Source organism: Neofelis nebulosa, chromosome 15 (genome assembly GCF_028018385.1).
Source record: "Neofelis nebulosa isolate mNeoNeb1 chromosome 15, mNeoNeb1.pri, whole genome shotgun sequence".
In the NCBI taxonomy this organism is placed as follows: domain Eukaryota; kingdom Metazoa; phylum Chordata; class Mammalia; order Carnivora; family Felidae; genus Neofelis; species Neofelis nebulosa.
Window position 1 is genome coordinate 551,935 of NC_080796.1, and position 23,236 is coordinate 575,170.

General features: G+C 40.3%; 1 protein-coding gene across 1 annotated transcript in view; it reads right to left on the minus strand.

Annotated features, from left to right (window-relative positions):
- Nucleotides 1-3,377: 3,377 nt before the first annotated feature.
- The window catches only part of LOC131495907 (ankyrin repeat domain-containing protein 26-like), a 395,531-nt gene continuing 375,672 nt past the window's right edge, over nucleotides 3,378-23,236 (minus strand). The window contains exons 4-6 of the mRNA XM_058701086.1: nucleotides 5,600-5,729; nucleotides 5,230-5,291; nucleotides 3,378-3,825 (exon numbers count right to left, since the gene is read on the minus strand). Of these exons, the coding sequence (XP_058557069.1) occupies nucleotides 3,625-3,825; nucleotides 5,230-5,291; nucleotides 5,600-5,729 (393 nt within the window). The 3' untranslated portion in view covers nucleotides 3,378-3,624. The remainder of the gene's footprint in view (nucleotides 3,826-5,229; nucleotides 5,292-5,599; nucleotides 5,730-23,236) is intronic.

Consider the following 23,236-nt stretch of genomic DNA (forward strand, 5'->3'; position numbering starts at 1 on the left):
GGGGTCATGTTGAAATTCTAAGTTCCAAGAATGTGAATAAAACAGACAAGACTGCCTATTTTTGTGGGGAATAAGCTTAGGAATTCCCTGAGCCTGCACTGATGGGTTAACCAGGCATAGAAAATTACAAAGCCATAGGATGCTCACACCCAAGTTTGGGTAAACAATATTAGGTATCTAGGTATAGAGAGGGTGGGGCAAAGGCTCCAAGACCAAGGTGTGAGAGGTAAACAAGATTAGATATTCAGGAGGACACACTCCCCAATTTAGTACTATGGCAGAAAGCTGCTTTCACAGGAAGGAAGGACCAAATGAGGTAAACAGGTAAGTAGGGCTATAGGCTGTAGGCTGCAGGGTGAAGATGCCCAGAGGGGAGCTAATTAGCAAAAGAAAGGTGCCTTGTGGATCCTGGGGTAGCATCTGTCTTCTCCCCTAGACTAGCTAAGATAAATAGAGAAGCTGCCTCAGGTCAGCTTTTAACAACCATCTGCCAGGCACCAGGATTTTGTTTTACATTGACCCTAACCCCTAACACCCTATATCTTGAAACCCCCTTTCCCTCATGCCCATGAGGTCATGTTCACAGATTGATTGTCTCTTTGTGCACATCCATCACCATGTTTGGAAGCCTTCTGATCCTATTAAAAACAGAGCAAGGACCCTTAATCCGGGCTCCTGTGTTCTCCGGGACATTAGCTGTCTCTCCCATTGTAATCCTGCATCCCACTGCTGTCTTGCTAGACAAGCAAGAACCCTAGACCCAGAGTCTACAGACACATACTGAAGCAATACATAGATTGCTTTAGCTGGGAATGTGTTTATATTCCTTCTCTTAGTTATTGCTTCTTTCTCATTTTATTGTTCATGGAAATGCAATTTATATTTAAGCCAATATATTTTAAAAAAACAACCTGGAGATCATTATGTTTTTTAAGCAGTTTCTTTATGGTTATTCTGGTTCATGAGGTCACATGGTACTTATATAGTTAAGTTAATTTCCCAGTTCATATACTACTTGGAAGACTGACACAGAAACTTTAAGGAAAACAAATCACAAGAATATTTCCCTGAACTCCTATTTGTTAGATAGCAGAAATAATCTATTTCCAGACACAATTACTTATTTAGACAATTCCATTGTATGCACACTCTTGTTCTCTTGAGTGGAAAATCAGAATGGATCAGATAATTGCTAAAGAGAAAAAACAAGAGTAACATCAAGGCAGACCTCCTTCTCTTTTGGAGGTTGAACTTTATCTCTTTCCAAAGACAGGAACTCTACTTGTGACATGCCTATCTCATTCTTAAACCTTTGCATATCTTGATGTAATTCTTCACTTAGATGTACTTCAGATGCTGGAAAACTAGATGCTGAAGAAGAACTCACAATTTCTAATTCAGAATCAATACTTTTACAGTTATGAGTACTGTCATTATCTGCATATAATGGCTTCTGGAAAAAAGTCTTGTACTGGTTTTGTTTTCTCGTAAGTGTTTGTGACAGCAGAAATATCATGCTTTTTTGTTTGAACCATGAGTTTCATCACATCGCAGGAGGCAAGCCACAAATCAAAAAGGCTCTCTGAATCACTAGACTGAGGTCTAATTTTAATCGGTGGTCGTGCTCGCTTCGGCAGCACATATACAATCGGTGGTATTTTGGTCCATATTTTTTGCCATTTGCATGTCAAACTCTCTTGGCCTTCTTTCACTTTAAATGTAACTAGTGGGTTCTTTATTTTTTATTTTCTATATCATTTTTACAATCCTCATTGTTGTTAAAAAGATGCTCAATGTCTGGTTTGTTCTCATTTTCATAGTCTGATTTACTTTCTTTCTTTAATTTGAAATTTATTGTCAAATTGGTTTCCATACAACACCCAGTGTTCATCCCAACAGGTGCCCTCCTCAATGCCCATCACCCAGCCTCCCCTCCCTCCCATCCCCCATCAATCCTCAATTTATTCTCAGTTTGTAAGAGTCTCTTATGGTTTGCCTCTCTCCCTCTCGAAGGTTTTTTGTTTTTTTGTTTTTTTTTTTTCATTTCGCCTCCCCCATGGTCTTCTGCTAAGTTTCTCAGGATCCACAAAAGAGTGAAAACATATGGTATCTGTCTTTCTCTGTATGACTTATTTCACTTAGCATCACACTCTCCTGTTCCATCCACGTTGCTACAAATGGCCATATTTCATCCTTTCTCATGGCCAAGTAGCATTCCATTGTGTATATAAAGCACAATTTCCTTATCCATTCGTCGGGTGATGGACATTTAGACTCTTTCCATAAATTTGGCAATTGTTGAAAGTGCTGCTATAAACATTGGGGTACAAGTGCCCCTATGCATCAGCACTCCTGTATCACTTGGGTAAATTCCTAGCAGTGCTACTGCTGGGTCATAGGGTAGATCTATTTTTCTTTATTTTTGAGGAACCTCCACACTGTTTTCCAGAGTGGCTGCACCAGTTTGCATTCCCACCAAGAGTGCAAGAGGGTTCTTGTTTCTCCACATCCTCCCCAGCATCCATAGTATCCTGGTTTGGTCATTTAGCCACTCTTGACTGGTGTGAGGTGGTATCTCAGTGTGGTTTTGATTTATATGTCCCGGATGATTTGCTTTCATTTAAAGAAAGCTTAGAAGATCACTGGCAAGCATATTCTGGGGACCCAGAGTATGAATGAGAGAGAATGACATTTTTAAGACTAGGCTCTTTTTAGCCTAAATGTCCATCAACTGATGAATGGATAAAGAAATTGTGGTTTATATACACAATGGAATACTACGTGGCAGTGAGAAAGAATGAAATATGGCCATTTATAGCAACGTGGATGGAACTGGAGAGTGTGATGCTAAGTGAAATAAGCCATACAGAGAAAGACAGATACCATATGGTTTCACTCTTATGTGGATCCTGAGAAACTTAACAGAAACCCATGGGGGAGGGGAAGAAAAAAAAAAAGAGGTTAGATTGGGAGAGAGCCAAAGCATAAGAGACTGTTAAAAACTGAGAACAAACTGAGGGTTGATGGGGGGTGGGAGGGGGAGGAGGGTGGGTGATGGGCATTGAGGAGGGCACCTTTTGGGATGATCCCTGGGTGTTGTATGGAAACCAATTTGACAATAAATTTCATATATTGGAAAAAAAAAGAAAGAAATGTGTGTGTGTGTGTGTGTGTGTGTGTGTGTGTGTGTGTCTGTGCATCTTAAAGATGTTTGGGTCAAAATTTCATTTCTAGCTCCTAAACTTATTACACCATTCTTCTTTAAGAAGAGAATTTTTTTCATCTGCCCTTTTCCCCACGACCTGCTTAGATTCTGCGGTTCATAATTTCAATAAATATCCTACCAATATTCTAAAAAAAAAAAAAGACTAGGCTCTTTTTGTTCAGGAAATGCCTGAAATACTACCAAGACAGACACTCCAAATGCATCTTCTTCCTCACAGTCAAGTACAGTATTTGTCCAATTCGAAGGTATTTCCTTTCAGTTGGTTCCTCCTTAGAGTGACCCCGTGGTGGTTCTTCTTCAAGATGAGTAGGAATGCTGTATTGTTAACAAATTTCACCAAACTTCAGCTTTCACTCACTGGTGATGAGTTTTAAGCTATTTTTCCAGTCTAATTTGCCTTATTTGATCCACATTTCCTCAAAGTTTTGCATAGAAGCATGTCTTAAATATAGAGATATATCATGCTCCCTATCACATTCCTTATTCATTGCTGGTCCTTGAGTCATTTTTTGCAGTTGCAAAAACGGATGGTTAATTTCCTTGTTTTGATTTTCACATGTCTTTTCTGCCAGGATACATGTTTGTAAAAACACCTTGTCCTTAAGTAATCAAGTACGGACAAAGAAAAATGAGAAAATAATTACAATTGTACTGTTAACTTTCTTCATCTATGTTTAGCTGTTCCCAAGTCACTGGATTGTAACTTCCTGTAAGAAGTGAAAACTAACTTGCCTTAGCCTAAGACAGAAGAAAAATATGAACTCATAAACTTAAGCTTGTCAGTTTTTGGAACTAAACAATTCATTACATGTTAACTCGACCAAAAAATAAGTTAGATGATTTTTAATGTTACACACCTTAAAAACTATTTAGCTTACCATCCATTATAACAAGCACTAAAGTGCATTTGAGTACTTTTTAAGGATTAATAACTAGAGAATTAGAAATCTTTAAATTATTAGCAGCCAAATGAATTAATATCAAAGAGAAAGAAATATGCTGGCAGTGTGAATCGGCTTAAGATTCTCTCTCTCACCCTGCCCTCACTTACCCACGTACTCTGTACTCACTCTCTCTCTCAAAAGAAAGAATTAATAGAAAAAGAAACCATAAGGAACAGAAAATACATTTACACTATGGTACTCTATTTATTGAAAAATATCTGTGTGTAAGTGGACTCCCACAGTACAAACCCACCTGGTTCAAGGGTCAACTGTATACCTATATGATATCTCCCCTAAGAGATTACCGGAACTTAACATAGTGCCAAATTAGAAAACCAAAAACCCATTACTAATTTCCCATTCTTTTCTGGACCCTACGACCATTTTATTGGCCTTCAGACATCTTCACATTTAAAACAAATATTCTTGGGGGGCCTGGGTGACTTAGTTGATTAAGCGCCCAACTTTGGCTCAGCTCATGTTCTCACAGTTCATGAGCTCAAATCCTGCATTGGGCTCCTTGCTCTCAGTGCAGAGCCTGCTTCGGATCTTCTCTCCCCCCACCCCACTCTCAACAATAAACAAACATTCACCAAAGTATCCTCAATATTTAGTAAGTCACTAAAAGCCACTGTGATCATTTTGTCTTCTGTTTCTATAGCACCCTTTACAGGTTACAAAACTTTGCCACATTTGTTCATTATGCATAACCAAGAGGTGGGTATTGATGCCATTTTTAGGAACGAGGTCATTGACCTTGGGGCAAGTTTTTCCAAGATCCCACAGCTAGGAAGTGACGGAACCAAGATGCTAGCATGTCTTTGAGTTCAAATACAGCGCTTGTAGCATTATGCAGCAGCTGCCTGGGCCTAAGAGATCAGGACTTTTTTACCTCCTTCCCTAGTTGTCACCTTAGAATACATCATCATTACTTTACTTATATTACTACAAATATGACTGCGATGTTATTTTAATCATTCAAAAGTCAAAGTCAACGCATCTCTTGGATGTTTTAACATCACTCCATGCCTATACTTAAAAATAATAAGAAGAAAGTACCTCATGAAGAGAAGGTGATTCTACATCTTCCTCTTCTCCTAATTTTATTGCTGACATGATATCTACAGAATAGGGTCACAGATAAATTAATGAAAATATGTGTTACTATGAATTTTAAACACATACACAAGTCTATCTCCATTCATGAATATTTCAATAAAATAAAACCAATAGCAGAAAAATGTTCAGGGGGTTCACGATTTTCCACAAGTAAAAGGGGGTAGTACTTGGGATACTTCTAAAGAAAGATAGCAACAAAAAAATACCTTCACGAAAAAAGGATAATATATTTGGATCTACATACTTCCAGATTTTTTTCATACTAGCATTTAATCATAGGAAAACAACTCACAGAGATTCACTAGCTTACCGCTTCTGTAATTTTTATGCACTCCACCAGCAGAAGTCAAACTGTCATTAACTGCTTGCTCTGGTGGCACATTTTCAATAATACCAACACCATCTTCTTTTGCTTCCATTGCTGACTTTGATGTTCCTTCCTAGAAAAACAGCACAAAACAAAAACCCAACTTCAGAAAAATATCACATTGATTCATTTGGTCATGCACTCACCCACTCAAAAAGACAAGCACATACTGTATCTGTCAAGTCATAGCCACGATCTGGGGAAGAGCTGGAAATATAAATACAAGACAGAGTCTGTTCTATATGCTAGTAGCAGTAGAGATGCATGAAAACAGGTAAGGACAGAAAAATAACATCCACTAGTTCTGCAAGGGAAGTGAATAACGTACAGTGAACGCACAAAGGAGAAAAGACTTACATTTGGGAAGCTCAGCAAATGCTGGGAAGATAGGGCTGTATCTTAAAAGATAGACAAAGTGCACAGGGAGGGTGTGAAGGGCATTCTATAATGGCAAAAGAATCAAGTATGAAATAATATAGTAAGTGAAAACACCTATGCAATATGGCAAAACTGGAACAGAGTTATTGGGAATGGGATAGACAGGGAGATATTACTAGAACATCAGGACGAAACCAAAAAAAAAAAGAGCAGTGTTATGCTAGAACATGAATTTTCACCTTCAGGTAATGGGGATCCATTGAATAAGCAGAGGAGTGACATCGTCACAAGTATATTTTAGAAAGGTCACTCTGGCAGCAATGTAGGACGAACGTAAAGGAAGCAAAACCAGAAGAGTACTTCAAAATTATAGGTGAGCGAGTGAATTACAGGAATAACATATGAAAAATGGTAAGCCGGTACAACATATCGAATGTGGTGAGTGACTGGATATGGTGATTTCAGGGAAGTTCGGAGTCCAGGACATTTCCTGTTCCAGGGCTGCTATTTATTAGGCTAGGGAACACAAATGACAGAGCAGATTACAAAGAGTCAGGGAAGAGGAAAGGGAATGGGTCAGAAACAATGTCTTTAAACTAAGGCATATTAAATTAAAAGTACCCAGGGGACTTCCAAAGAAAATATTAGGGCCGCCTGAATGCCTCATTCAGTTAGCACCTGACTCTTGATTTTGGCTCAGGTCATGATCTTGCAGTTCATGGGTTCAAGCCCCCCATCTGGTTTTGCGCTTACAGTGCAGGGTCTGCTTGGGATTTTCTCTCTCTCCCTCTGTCCCTTTTCACCTCCCCACTTATGCTCTCTCTGTCTCTCTCTACAATTAATAAATGAATAAACTTTAAAAAAAGGAAAAGAGAGAAAATTCAGATCAATACACTTCCTGTAAGAAAAGCCCATCGTAAATATCTATAAAACATATTAAACTGATATGATATTGCAAACCTACACAAAAGTGTGAAATTGTGAAAAGGAAAATAAAAGGAGGCAGGAAGAGGAAAGATGGCAGAGGAGAGTGATCAGAATTTCCCTTGACCATCAAACACAGCAGTATTGAGGTCACAACACTCGGAATACCAGGAATACAGGCTGCAGAGGGACAGAAAAATCTCCACAGATGCAAAGACACAGGTTGGCGGGACAGAAGGGTGTGTATGCAGATTGGGAGAAATAAAATGGTCCGCAAAGGCATGGAGTGGGGGAAGCCCTTTGGTGGAGAAATGAAAGGAAGGTAGAGAGAGAGTCTGTGGTAAGTGTATTTGGATATGAGAAAACCTGTCCAGACCACAGACCAAGGAGAGGTCCAGAGAGCCAATTCTACTTTGCAAAACAGCCTTAGAGGCTAAAAAACAGAATTTTCAAGGTTGCCAGACTTTCTCTAGAAAAGAGCTGCAACCTCCCATGCCTGGTGGGGAGGGAGCCGCCCCTAGGCTCTCAGTGAAACACTGGGAGAGAACACCTTGAGTATGGTGTAAAGGGGAGGTATTACCCTGCCCAAGGGAAAAAGACTCTGCAGGCATGAGCCAGAGACCCTTTGTCAACTGGGCAGAGTGGTCCTACTCCAAAACCAGGTCTGAGTAAAGTGGGATCCTATAGGGTTTTGAATCCCAGCTCAGTGCTCAGGGAGCACAGGAGAATTTGCAGCAAGGGGAGCCGGGCCCCCAGGATATTCTGTGAGGACGGCCTAAACAGTGAGCTTTGAGACACCTCGTGTGGGCAGGAGAGATTGGGGTGTCGCCATTTCTCTCTCCATGACCAACATCGTGGGGCTTCAGGGAACGGACAGTGAGACTCACTGGAGGCAGGCCAATTACACAAAACCCTGCCTCTTTGTGCCTCATAACTGCTCTCTGTGGGAGTGAGACTGACACTGATGGGACCAGACAGCCCCTCCTCTAGACCAGCACAGCCACCAGTACCAGGTACCAGTAGACAATTCTCCTCTGGTTTTCTACCTTTGTTTGTCTGTTCTCATTTGAATTATTATTCTTTTTATCTTTTTCTTCTCAGTCTTAATGTTTATTTCTTTATTTTGAGAGAAAAAGTGAGTGATCAAGCAGGAGAGGTACAGAGAAAGGGAGAGAGAAAGAACCCGATCAAGATCCATGCTCTCACTGCAGAGCCTGATGGGGGTTAAGAACCCACGTACAGCGAAACATGACATGAGCCAAATTCAAGAGTCAGACGCTTCACCAACTGAGCCACCCAGGCGCCCATCATTTCTTTCCTTTGCTTTCCCTTTCTTCTCTTTCCCCTTTTTTCTCTTTCTACTCTCCTCTTTCCTATTCTCCCTTCGGAAACAGCCTAGTAGTCTCGAGTTGACGTGGGTCAAAGCTAATTATCTATCTATCTATCTATCTATCTATCTATCTATCTATATCTATCTTAATATATACCTATATATCTATATATAGGTATATATAGATAGATCTATATATATGTTTTTTTCCTTTCTTGCTGTGTTCTGGTTTTTGGTTTGTTTGATTGTGCAATTTCTCTATACATTTCTAGATCTCCTTCTTAATTTTCCTCCCTCTCTTCCTGGATGAACTCTAGCTCCTTTGAGGCACTTCCTGGTCTTTTTTTCCACTCAAGTCATTTCTCTTTTTGTTTGGGCTAAGGATTCTTCACCACATTCTTCTCCTTTTTTTCCAGGATTACTTCAACAAAGAAATCAAAGCACACCTGGTGGAAGGCCCAAACCACCATTCTAAGTAGCGAGAAAAGCAGCCAAAGACAAACCGAAAGAGTACACACAACATACTCCAAAAATATTTGTTCAACTGCCAGGCCCTGGACACTGTAGGAGCTCTTTTTAATATAGTAGTATTCGCAAGTGTGGGACACAGATCAAGCTATTAACACACATAAAGGGCAGGAATCTAGCCAAAACAATGAAATCGAAGAATTCTCCTCAAAAAAAATTCCTGGAAGAAAAGAGTTCCAGATAAAGGCTCAAAAGAGACAGAAACAATATATGTGAGCACATTTTTGGAATGACACTCATAAGACACATAGTTACGCTTGAAATCACGCATAGAAGACAGCAGACAATCTACTGCTTCAGAGATCAAGGACCTAAAGAATCATCACGATGAATGCTGAAATGGTGTAAAGGAGATACAAAGTAACCTAGATACAGTGACAGCAAGGATGGGAGAAGCAGCAGACAGAATCGGTGAAACAGAAGATACAATTGTGGACAAAGATGAAAGAGAAAGGAAAGAAAGGAAATTATGGACCACGAGGCAGGTACTAGAGACCTACGTGATTCGGTGAGATGAAATATTAGCCACATCCTAGGAGTCCCAGAAGAAGAAGAGTGAGAGAAAGGGGCAGAAGGTTTTTGTTGAATAACGTATACCTGAGAGCTTCCCTCATCAGGGGAAGGAAACAGGCATCCAAGTCCTGGTGGCACAGAGAATTCCCTTCCAAGTCAACAAAACCAGGCCAACACCACGACATGTCATAGCGAAACCGGAAGAATACAAAGATAAGGAGAGAATTCTGAAAGCAGCTAGGGACAAACAGGTCTTAATTGACACGGGAAGACACATAAGGGTAGCAGCAGACCTGTCCAATGAAACTTGGCAGGGCAGAAGGGAGGGGTAGGAAACGGTCAATGTGCTGAATGGGAACATCTGTGGCGAAGAATCCCTTCCCAGGCAAGGCTGACATTTAGAATAGAAAGAGAGAGAAAGGCTTTCCCAGACAAACAACACCTCATGGAGTTCATGACCACTAAACCAGCCCTGCGGGAGATCCTAACGGGCGACTCTGTGAGTGGAAAGCAGCAGAGACTACAAAGGACCAGAGGCCTCACCAAAAGCATGAAACCTTCAGATAACACAATGACACTAAATCCATATCTTTAACTAATCACTCTGAATGTGAATGGACTCAATGCCCCAATCAAAAGACACAGGGAATCAGAATGCATAAAACACAACACAAAACCAAAGAACAAAATCCATCCATATGTTGTCAACAAGAAACTGATTTCAGACCCCAAGACACCTCCAGATGCAAAGTGAAGGTATGGGGAACCACCTATCATGCTTCTAGAAGTCAAAAGAAAGCTGGAGTCGCCACACTTCCTCCAGAAAGACTAGATTTTAAATCAGAGACTGTAGTAACAGATTCTGAAAGGCATTGGATCATAATTAAAGGGTCTATCCATCAAGAGGAGCTAACAATTGCAAATGTTTATGTACCCAAAGTGAAATGCCCACACATATGAATCGATTAATCACGAACATGATTAAATGTATACATTCAAACACAATTATTGAAGACGACTTTAAGACTCCATTTATGACAATAGGCGGATCGTCAAGGCAGAAAATCAGTAAGGAAACACAGATCCAATGTGTCATTGGACCAGATGTATTCAGATATACATAGATCTCTATTGGCCTCATATATATACATTTATATATATGGATATCAACACCGATATATTAAGATCTTTTCATCCAACAGCAGTAGAACGCACATTCTTCTTTTTTTTTTTTTTATTTATTTTTGGGACAGAGAGACACAGAGCATGAACGGGGGAGGGGCAGAGAGAGAGGGAGACACAGAATTGGAAGCAGGCTCCAGTCTCCGAGCTGTCAGCACAGAGCCCGACGCGGGGCTCGAACTCACAGACCGCGAGATCGTGACCTGGCTGAAGTCGGCCGCTTAACCGACTGCGCCACCCAGGCGCCCCAGAACGCACATTCTTCTTAAGTGCACATAGAATATTCTCCAATGTCTCCAAGTGACATCCTGGGTCACAAAACAGCCCTCCACAAATATAAAAGGACTGAGATCATACCTTGCATATTGTCAGATCACAACAACGAGCACTTGCCCATTCTTTCTCTCTCTCCCTCCCTTTCCAAGAGAAATACAAGCATTTCAAAAACATTTAGCTCAGCCCCTACCAAGAAAGAGAAAAAGAAGAATAATAAACTTTGTGAGGCAATGAGTCCTGGATGGAATCCACACACAGACAGTAGAATTCCATAACCAATATGTTGACAATGGAGTTGACAGAAAGTGATGTACTAAAAGAACAGACACTAAAGAAATCGTTTCTGCAAGGACAAATTAGGGTAGGGGTAAACCATTAAAAACGAGCCTGGTGCGGGGAACACATATGTGGCACAGTGAGTTCAGCATCCACCTTCAGCTCATGAGTCATGTTCTCACAGTTTGTGGTTATCAGCCCCACGTTGAGCTCTGTGTTGACAGCTCGGAGCCTGCAGCCTGCTTTGGATTCTGAGTCTCTCTCTGTCTCTGCCCCTACCCCGCTTGCACTCTGTATCTCTCTCTGTCTCAAAAATAAATAAACTTTAAAAAAAATTTAAAATACCATAAAAAGCATGGGGGGAGAAGAGGGAAAAAGAAAAAACAAAAAACAACACATGACCAATCAATCAAGCATGAGCTTAAGAGAAAAAAGAAAAGGAAAAATGTGAGCCAAAGAACGTAAGTGTAAACAACATATATTTTTCAACAGGTACATAAGTAGGATTGGGAATATACTATGAACAATAGTCACTTTTAAACCGTTTAAAGATATATGTCTCCATATATGTGTATACACATATATATATATACATGTGTGTCTGTGTATGTATAGGTGTACATAAATATGTATATATATAAGTGTGTGTTTATACATAAGTGTAACAATATATGTGTATATATGTGTATCTTATATATCTCTATTTATCTATCTATATCTATCTATCTATCTATATAATATTTAGGTAAAAGAGGCTTTGATTCACAGTATATCCCTAATAATACTGACTCTTATCACTCTACAGTTATCTGGTTATAAATGCTGTAATAAAGAATTTAATTTTTTTCACTATAAATACATTGTTCAATTCCTGGCATCTTTCGCTTCCGAAAAGCTAGAAATTATTACTAGACTAACAAAAGAACAGAAAAAGAGAGGTTCCTAACACGTCAACATTCACTATGGAGAAAGAATTGGGAATGAGAATTCTAGGAGGAAATGGGAACCTTCAAAGGATGTAGGTAATGGGACACAGATGGGGTTAAACAAACAAAGGCTGAGGACTTTTTCTCTGCAATTCTAAGCTCACAATGGGAGGATACTAAAAATAGACTGTAACCTTCTTTCTTATGTAACTCCTGATTTCCTCAATAGAATTCATTTGCGTGTATACATGTTAAACACTAAAACGGAATATAAACTGAAGCCTGACTTTTTAAATTCACATATTTAATTGTGATATATCATGCGTATTTGGTTACTTTCCAAACTCCATTCTACGGAATTCCATTTCCCTACTCATTTGTTCACATTCAAAAACCATGACATTGCTTCTTCCAAGCAAGACTTTATTTTAGGAGCTCCAGGAGTCAAACCAGTGCGTTCCCTAACCTCCAGGAGCTTATCATGATTTAGGGGCTTTGAAATGAATACTGAAACAAATATCAGATGTCTGAAACTTTAAATTTTAGAATCTGACACAAGGACTAGGAGGAGATAGTGTTCAAAGCTAGAATGGGCAAGATTTCTGAAATTAGAAATTTGACACCTTGGCTATGAAGAGCCTCTGCCCATAGAGCTACTCTTTTCAGCAAAATACGTATTCTTCGGGGAGATGCACAATTTTAACTTACTCTTCATGGAGTTATTTCAAAACTACAGGGGAACACCTTTGTAAGGTAAATGTTGAGAAATAATGTAAACATCTAAATTTCTACATTTTCTAATATGATTTTATTCTAAATGGAGAACAAAGGATAGAGCCAAAGGAAAATGCTGTATCTCACCAAAATAAAACGTGCCCGGGGCGGGGGGCAACCTACAATAGATACTTGGACCCAATCAGGTTTCATTTAGGCATGAGTATTAGCAGTCATGTTATGATCACAGTAAGAATCCTTATCCTTAAGCAAACGTCATATTGCCTCCATTGTGGGAAAGCTTTTCCCAATATAATTTGACGGTCATTATATATTTTCCAGCCCATTCATTTATCAGCCTCCACCTGTAGGATTTACCAAAGTACAACACAACAAAACAAAACATTCAACGCGTCATGTATCTGTAGAGTGGTTTGTCCTTGCTAACTTTCCATGACACACATAAAATGATGATACACAGGCTCCTCTTAAATTTTCAGAGTGAATAAGGGAGAAAACTCAATTCAGAGCAGGAAAGTGAGTTTCACGGGAGGGTACTTTACCTTGGTACCAAAATCTAAGTCTTCGCTAGATGAGGTAGACCATGAATCGTCAGGACCAGGTTTGTCAGAAAGCCTTTAGAGCAAAAAAATACAACAAAAACATGTTCATTCATTTAAAAACAAAATTTAAAAAAGTTAAGGGAAAGGTCACCTATCTGTTTATTCCACGAAGTTTCTTGGTATAATGAAAAGTTGGCCTCTGGTTTTGTCATTAAGTTTTATTTTAATTCCAGTAATAGAAACATCCAGAGTTATAGTAGTTTAAGTTGTACAATATAGTGATTCACCAACTCCATACTCACCCCGTGCTCATCATGACAAGGGCACTCCTTCATCCCCATCATCTCTTTCACCTTTCCCACCACTCACCTCCTCTCCACAACCATCCGTTTCTTCTCTGCAGTTAAGAGCCTATTTCTTGGTTTGTCTCCCCTTTTGTTTCCTCCCTTTGCTCGTTTGTTGTTTCTTAAGTGCTACATGAGTAAAATCATATGGTATTTGTCTTTCCCTGACTTTGCTTACCATACTACCCTCAGGCTCCATCCAGGTGATTGCAAATGGCAAGATTTCATTGTTTTATGATTAGGTAATATTACAGTGTGTGTGTGTGCATGTGTGTGTGCGTGTGTGTGTGTGTGTGTGTGTGTGTGTGTGTGTATGGATATACATATACACACACACATACATTCATATAGGGCTTCTTCTTCGTTCACTCAGCTGTCAATGGACGCTTGCGCTGGCTGTTGGAAATAATGCCGCAATAAACACAGGAGTGCGTGTGTCCCGTGGAATTCATGTTTTTGTATTCTCTTGGGTAGTATCCAGTAGTGCAATTACTGGATCATAGGAGAGTTCTGTTTTTAATTTTTTGAGGAACCTGCATACTGTTTTCCACAGGGGCCGCACCCATTTGCATTTCCACCAACGGTGCAAGAGGTTTCCTTTGTCTCCACATCCTCGCGAACACTAGCTTCTTGTGTCTTGGAGTGTAGCCATTCTGACAGGTGTGACGTGGTATCTCGTTGTAGTTTGGGGGAGCATCTTTTCATGTGTCTGTTGACCATCTGTATGTTGTCGTTGGAAAAGGGTCTGGTTATGTGTACTGCTCATTTGTAAACTGGGCTTTTTTGGAGGGGGGTGATGTTGACATGTGTCAAGTTTTTAGACATTGTGGATACTAACCCTTTACTGGATTTGCCAAATATTTCCAAATTTGTTCTCCCATTCCAGAGGTTGCCTTTCAGGTTTGACTGTTTCCTTCACTGTGCAAAAGCTTCGTAGGTTGATATAGTCCCCAAACTTTATTCTTGCTTTATTTCCCTTGGCTCAAGAGACATAACTAGTAAAATGTGGCTACAGCCAAAGTTTGAGAAATGACGGCCTGTGTTCTCGTCAAGGATTTTTTTTTTTTTTTATGGTTTCAAGTCTCACACTTAGGTCTTTAATTCATTTTGAGTTTATTTGTGGGTATGGTAGAGAAATTGGTCCAGGTTCATTCTTTGGCATGTGGCCTGTCCAGTTGTCCCCACACCATTTGGTGAAGAGACTGCCTTTTCCCCACTGGATAGTCTTTCCTGTTTGTGGAAGATGAACTGACCATACAGTGGTGGATTTATGTCTGGGTTTGCGGTCCTATTCCACTGAGCGATGAGGCTATTTTGTACGCCAGTACCCACCATACTGTTTGGAATACTACAGCTTTGGAATAGAACTTGAAAGCTGAGATTGCGATACCTCCAGGTTTCTTCGTTTTCAATATTGCTTTGGCCATTCAACGTCTTTTGTGGTTCTATACAACGTTTAGGATTGTTTGTCTAGCTCTGTGACAAATGCTGTTGGTATGTTGACAGGGATTGCATGACAACTGTCGATGGCTTTGGGTAGTGTAGACACTTTAAAAGTATGTATTCTTCCCATCTGTGAGCATCGGATGTCTTTCTCTTTCTTTCCGTCACCTTCAATTTCCTTCATCAGTGTTTTACGGTTTCCAGAGTACAGGTCTTTCACAATTTGGACCCTGTTTTAAAAAAAGCTTTCTGTTCTCTATTTGGCCTCGACCTCTCCTAACCTGTGAAATCTCCAGGAAAGACCCAGTCTCAGTTTCCAGAACCAAATATGACAGGCAGGGAATGCTCTGAAATGGTTGAAAATTAAATGTGTAAACGTTACCACAATGACGTCTCACCTCACATCTGTCAGAATGGCTCAGTTTCCACACACAGGAAACAACAAGGGTGGCTCAGGGTGTGGAGAAAAAACAACCCTTGTGCACCGGTCATGGGATGTAAATTGGTATCGCCGCAGTGAAAGCCAGTATGGAGGGGCCTCAACAAATTAAAAACACAAATACCATAGGATCCAGTGATTCCACTACTGGGTATTTATTTACCCAAGGGAAATGGAAATACTAATTTGAAAAGATATACGCACCCCTATCTTTATTTAGCATTATTTACAATAGACAAGATATGGAAGCAACCCAAGTGTCCACCAATACATGAAGAGACCACACACACACACACACACACACACACACACACACACATACACACACACACAATGAAATATTATGCAGCTCTAAATGAGAATGAGATCCTGCCATCTGCAACATCATGGATGTACCTAGATGGCATGAGGGTAAGTGAAATAAGTCAGACAGAGAAACACAAATCTTATATGATTTCACTTCTGTGCAGAATGTAAAAAGGGGAATAAATGAACAAACAGAGCAAAAGCAGAAACAGACCCATAAATGCAGAGATTTGGCTCTTGCCAGAAGGGAGGGGAGGTGGGGGGATGGACAAAATGGGGGAAGGGGAGAGGGAAGTTCAGGGTTCCAGTTATAGAATGAATAAATCACAAGGCTCAAAAGTACAGCATAGGGAATCTAGTCAGTGGTATCCTAATAGCCTCATACATTGACAGATGGGAGCTATGCTTATGGCGATCACGGTGAAACTTCCAGAGTTGTTGCATCACATATTACATTGTGTGTCACGTAGACCTCCGTTTAAGTAAACGTATCAAAGTTTAGGTTTCTATGTTATGAGTGGTAGTACTAACTAGAGATTGACAGACTCAAAGTTCCCAAGGCCAACTTTGTTCCCACACTGGTCTTGCCTTATTTAGGTCCATAATAACTAGCAAGACACTCCAAGCCTTCAGGGGCATTCAGCTACCCAAGGAGGGAGATTGTGATCAAAATGGTCCCGGTAGTTGTGCCTCTATTTCTCTATACGCTGCCTGAATATTTTCTTCCCTATGAGCTCCCACTCCTACATCACTCTTCGGCACGGTTCTGTGGCATTCCCCAACCTTTCAATCTTTAGCCTATGAAGCCATACACTCCTACAACAAGGATGGGCTCCAATGACCGAGGGTAGGAACCATGTCCTGCTCCTGGAGAACAAGCGAATTGGGAGTCTCACTCATCCACACAGTCACCTCAACATAGGCATGTTATCACCGATCCAGATGAAGCTCCCTTAGTGATTTGACAAGTCAGACCTACCCCTGCCCAGCCCTACAAGTACATGGGAAGGGCATCACAGATTTAGGAAAAGAGGTGGAGTGAGGAGACAGCTTGCCTTGGGCCATACATCTCTGATGTTCGGAATCTCCACCCCCACCCCCAATTCCTTGAGAGGATCTAAGCTATCCTCCCTCAGTTGGGGTGGAAGTAGGGGATATCATATTTCTATCTGCTGTAAACAGACTCTGCCCAGAAGCTCAAATGATTTTTAATCTCTCTCATCAGAAAATCTGAGGTATGCTCGCACCTTCAATGAAACCAACACACACAAAAGCAGAAACCTGGTCACGACCCTCTTGAACTCTCTATTTGAATATGTCTTTCTAAACAACTCCCCTAATCCTGGGTCCTTCATTCCTGTCATTCACCTTTATCTCACTTGGCATAACCCCCCATATTCTGACATCTTTTCTCAAACTCGTATTCCTAACCAACTCAGTGTTGTTCTCCTTGAAACCTGGTCTCCTCTGCTAATTCGATTCTTACCCTCCTTCATTGTATTCATTAGACCCACTCCCCAGGCTTCTATTATTAAAACAGTTGCCTGCAAGATCAAGACAAAAAAAGAAGGAAGAAAGGAAAGAAAGAAAGAAAGAAAGAAAGAAAGAAAGAAAGAAAGAAAGAAAACCAGAATTTAAGTCGCATTTCTGTCACTTATCATATCCCAATAGGTCACTTCAATCTCTTTTGAGTTTCAAATTCTCCAGGGAAACAGCCATTGGGCAAGGAGGTTAAACATAGGTTGACACACCAGAGGGTGTTTTGAAGAATTAATCTCTGAGGATCCCTACATCTGGAGACTCTAAGTGCTTTTGATTTGGCCTCTGGAAAAATGGAGAGTCCTTAGCTGGAAGAAGTGGGGAAATTATTGGAAAAAAAAAAAGAAGAAGAAGAAATACCAAGGAAAAAAGAGAAGAAAGTCAAAAGGCAAAAACACAGTACAAAAAGTCATTGGAAAAAAAAAACAACAACTCCAAAAAAACCAAAGAGCTTCCTAGAACTAGACAAGGATACTAGCCCAAAGGGAAACCAGCCTGGGAACTTAGGCAACAGAGAATCAAATAGCAATATCCTCGAAATAGAGAGTGAGTTTAATTAATGTAACATGGTCTACAACTAGATATCCTTCCCTTACAGAAAACTCATTTGTCTCAAGAAGAGGGGATATCACTACATCTAAGGAGTTGCCTGACGACATCTTGCTTTTTATGTAAAAGCCTTGACACCATGGCCATAGCTGACATCCACCCTAAAATCTCGGATGGTAAAAACAAGGGACTAGTTACCACTGCACTAATGACTTTTGTTGGCACTAGTGGTCAAATATATGAGGCCAAATGCTTGGACTAACCTGGGTTCTTAAGCAAACCCTAAACTAGTGTTCCGACATCATTACCTTTGACATTCTGAGTTGATCTGCCCTAGGATCTGTATCTTCATCTCAGTGCTGCTGAGGAACCAGGGAATGGATGTGGAAGCTTCACGGGCTGATGGGCAAAGCCCCTCAGCAACCCGTGAACTATGGAATCATGGTCGAGTCATCAACCTCCCTGAACCACAGTTGACAAAGTAATAAAATGTAGGCTACAATAGCACAGCTACTTGGCAAAGCTATACAATGACTATATAACGGAACAGATGTTGCCCATAGGATATAGTGTCTGGTCCCGTGTAGAACACGCAACAACTGCTTTTGTTCTCTGCGTTCCCTTAGGAGACACATAATTTTCAGTTCATTCATTCCCTTTCCTTTCCTTTCATTATCCGTTTCATTTCATTTCATTCCTTTATACTTTGAGAGTGAGTGCCCACAGAAATCGGGAAAGATATCCCAAGGAGGCTGTCAGCGCAAAACCCGACGCGGGGCTTGAACTCACAAACCTCAGTTGAAATCAAGAGTCACACCCTTAACCGACTGAGCCACCCGGGTGCCCCAGCAAATGTCATTTTTACAAATCCATAAAAATCCTACCTGGCTCTAGAATCTTCCTCAGCATTCTTATCTGCTCCTAAAGAAGAAAGCAAAATACATGTTAAATCGACAATCGATAAATAGAGGAAAATTACAAGTGTACTGCTTATGATTTGTCAAAAAGTATTGCTTTCGGACCACACCTGGAAACCACACTACACTGAATGGTAATTATACCATTCGTAGGCTTAAAGCACTAAGAAATCTTACTTTCTCCTCTATATTGACCAAAACCAAGAATGGGTTTTATCAGAATTTGACACCTACAGGGGAACTGATGTTTACAATGGCCATCGCTGACCGACACTGTGACACTGGAGGAAACGGGTATCGTTCGGAGAATGATTATCATGAGCTGACAATGTCAGACTGAAGCTAGCATGATTTTTCTGGACTTCCACTACCAGAGGAATTGAAAGAGAATATCTTTATTTTGCTGTAACACGGCAGAACTTCCCCAGCTCTTCAGCAGACACTCTTCAGTTTTAGGAGGAAACACCCCCTCACAACGTGTGCTCTATAGCTATTGTACTTGGCAGCGTGGCCAAACAATAGCAAACAGACTCTCCCTGGCCTTATTTCCAATGGCAAGGTAAGAAGGAAAGATTTGGCATTCCACTTTGATATAGTTCTAACCTCTTGAGGCTGTCTCCTTCCATTGCTAGAGAGTCTATCTAGACCCGCCGCACATCACAGAGGAGGATGATCCCAATGTGAGTGCTCTGTAGTGGTTCATGAGGTCATTTTTCTCAACCCTCCCCATTAGGTGACACACAGCTAGAGAAATCATACTTTTCGTCATGGAAGGCAGAGGTCATCAGATCCTCTACTGATGAGCAACTAAACAAAACAAAGGGCAAAGAATATCTTGAATGCCTACATTCAATTACCAGGATATTTTCACTTTCTAAACATTCAAAGACATCCACTCTATGATTCTAACTATATGACACCTGGAAAGAGCAAGGCTATGGAGCTAAGGGTTGGGGTGAATGTAGGGAGAAACGGGCACAGCACAGAGGACTTTTAAGGCAGTGGAACTCTTTCACACGATACCACAAAGGTGGATTCACATCATTACACATTTGTTAAGACTCATAGAACGTATGACACCAAGGCTGAACACTAATGCAAATTAGAGACTTGGCCTCCAAATGAAGAGTTCGTGTCCATAGAAAATGCACCACTGTTGTCAGGGTGCCTGGGTGGCTCAGTCGGTTCAGCGTCCAACTCTGGATCTGAGCTCAGGTCATGATCTCACAGTTCATGGGATCAAGTCCTGCATCAGGCTCTGGGCTGACAGCACAGGATTCTTTCCCCCCTCTCCCTCTGCCCCTTGGCTGCTCACACGCATGCAAGCTCTCTCACTCAAAACTAAACCAAGGAACTGAAAAAAAATTCCTACTAAAAATGGACCACTGTCGTGCAAGATGTTAACAACAGGGGAGGCTAGGCGTGTACGGGAGCATGGTATGGTATATGCAGACTCTCTGTACTTCCTATTATATTTTGCTGTGAACTTAAAACTGATGTAAAACATCAGGCTTATTAAATGTATGAAACAACAAAAACAACAAAATATGGTTTCCATTGAAGCTACTCTTAGCATATACCAACTCATGATACAGTCACCTTGAACATTAAAATAGAGATCAAAGTAACACAATAGGGGTACTGTCTCCCATTTGGAAGTGTATGAAAATGCATACACAAAACACAAAAATACAACGGTTATTTGTATACTTAGGCAACAAAACAATTGATGAATATGATCCAAAATCTTATACCTATAAACAGGGGTTCAGCACCATAGGAATCAAACCTGGGTTTTCCATATAATTACGAGATTTTCATTCTAATTTTAAATCAAAAATCATTATGTTGATCATACGTAAGAATCATAATGAAAGGTTAATCACATAAAAAAAGATTATAATGACCTCATATTGCCCTAGTAATTTTTATACAAATACCTACTTCATATGGATGATGAAACTGAAACCAGTACCATGGTAGCCATCATGCTCCATGCTAGCAAAACAAAATTTGAAGACACCACCAAAAATGACGTCAGGGCTATAATTCCTATGCAGAACAGATTTCATCCAGCAGGCCAAAGATGGCTACCCTCACAACATCCTACTTGAATGACTGGCCCTTGGTTGTTCCCTGGGATCTTGGATTTCAGGAGGGTTCCCACCATTCCCTAGCTGGTTAAGAGTGGTTCACTGTGCCTAAGTGCTGGTACAAGCAATGTCCTTAAGGCTGTACACTTGATTTCCTTGGTGGAAACCTGGAATTTGGGGACATGCTAAGGAGAAGATGCCTATGTGATTAGCATTTGATGAAAACCTCGGGCACTGAGTATCCATAAGCCTCGTACTGGCAGACAACATTTCACTTGTGCTGTCCTAATTTCATGCTGGAGGAATTTAGCACATCCTGCTAACTCCATAGAGAAAGGATTCCTGGAAGCCTGCGCTTGGTTTCCTCTGGCCTTCACCCCATACACCATTGCTCGGTGCTCATTGGCCTTTCTAGCCTGTCCCCATACCAAGCCACACGCATGACTACAACTATATGCTGAGTCCTGTGAGCTCTTCTAGTGAATAATCAAATCTGGGTGTCATAGGGATGCCTCTAACACAACTGCATTATATGAAATTTTATTATTTCGGTTGATGTCTTTCACGTGGTTACAGTCAGAAGGTTATGTCACAGAATACCTTTCCTGGAATCTCTTTTCTTGGTATTTGCCTTGAAAATTCCTACATCCCTATTTATCCATTTGAAGAAAGGTTTAAAAGGAATAGATGAAATCATGATGTCAGAAAGTGTGAAACAAGCAACAATCTTATTTTACTCTGAAAAAAAAACAAACAGAGGGAGAGAGCAAATCCTGGTGATTGCCCCTATGTTCAACCATATAAAAGTTCTCTGAAATATGAAAAATCAGTTAATTTTCTCCAACTACCTAGGACTTAGTTCATTTTTCTGGCAGGTAGGAATCAAAGAAGTAACAGGGATCATTCTACAACAATCAGAACTGTCAGACAGAATATGAAAACATACTACTGATTATAGTGTTCTTTTGTTTCTTTCCCTTATGTTCCTAGAACATTAAAAATATAGTTCACCTATTAAAGGCAGTTATTGCCAAAATAATCAAAAGCCACAAATACGGCATCCAAAATGTCAGATGAGTTATCTTGATGTCTCCCTATCTGACCCTCCTTCCAATTCTCTTATTTTGCCCTAAATGATACTACCGTATGAAGTACCCCCATTTTATAAGGCATTAACGTATATACATTTATCATTGACTACAAATGCTTATGTTCACCCATGGTAGTTAGGACATAACTCTGCATCATCAGCTAGGTCAGTCCTTAATGTCTTGCCAACAGTGAGGATCACAGTAAGAGTGGGAACATTTGGGGATACCACTCTGGCAAATTCTGGTACGAGAAGCTCACCTGATAGTGTTGCTGCATTTTAAATAGTCTGCTCTTCCCTTTAAAGAACTAGTGTATTTTACCACCTTCCAGTAGAAACACAATACACACCGGCTTACTTTCCTTCATTTACTCCCTGTAGTCTCCGCCATTCACATCATTCCCTGTTTGGCTCGTCTCTTCTTTCCTGAGGTTCCTTAGGCCTTCCAGTGTCTTGAAAGGGAACTAGTCATTTAGCTCCTTTGGTGGCACTCTCAATTTAATCTGTTGCTGACACCACATACGATATGCAACTTATCTCCTTTTCACATCTCTTTCTCTTTCCTATGCACTTAACAGGCCGTTTTCTTTAGATATTAGAATATATCAGTATTCCTGTTTTCAATCAACATTCTGTCAAATGACCTTTGAATAAAATACAGTGCTTACCTTCTACTTGTCCATTTAATATACTTTGCCCTTTCTGATCCACAGCTCCAGAGACATGAGGAACATATTTGTTGGGCTTCTCAGACATACTCTGTTAAAAGTAGCATCAGTAATGAGTTGCGTGAAGACTTCCTAATCCTTTTCCAAGAAAATATCTGCATTTATGACTTTAATAACAATCAGACTTACAAATAAGAAAACCGTATTGAACACCAAAACATTTAAATACAAAACCTCATATATGCTCTCTTGATTCAGCGTCCCTTTGAATCTTCATTTGGCTATTGACTCTCTAAACGGATCATGGAAGGCCAGAATAAATACTTTCAAAGGCAGAAGCCTGGCTTGTATGCAGATTTCAAAAAGGAACTAACAAAACCCCTTCCTTTGCATTCCTGACCAAAATGAAAGGACATTTGAAATAAGTTTTGAAACAGAATCTTTAAAAGTGTACTTGCTATAAAGGAAAACTGCTTCTAATAAAATGGCAGACATTTGTTTCAGTGTCAATTCATACCTCACATGATCAGAAACTTTGGAGTATATCATGTTGTGTATCAACAAAACACTGTCGAAGCTGCT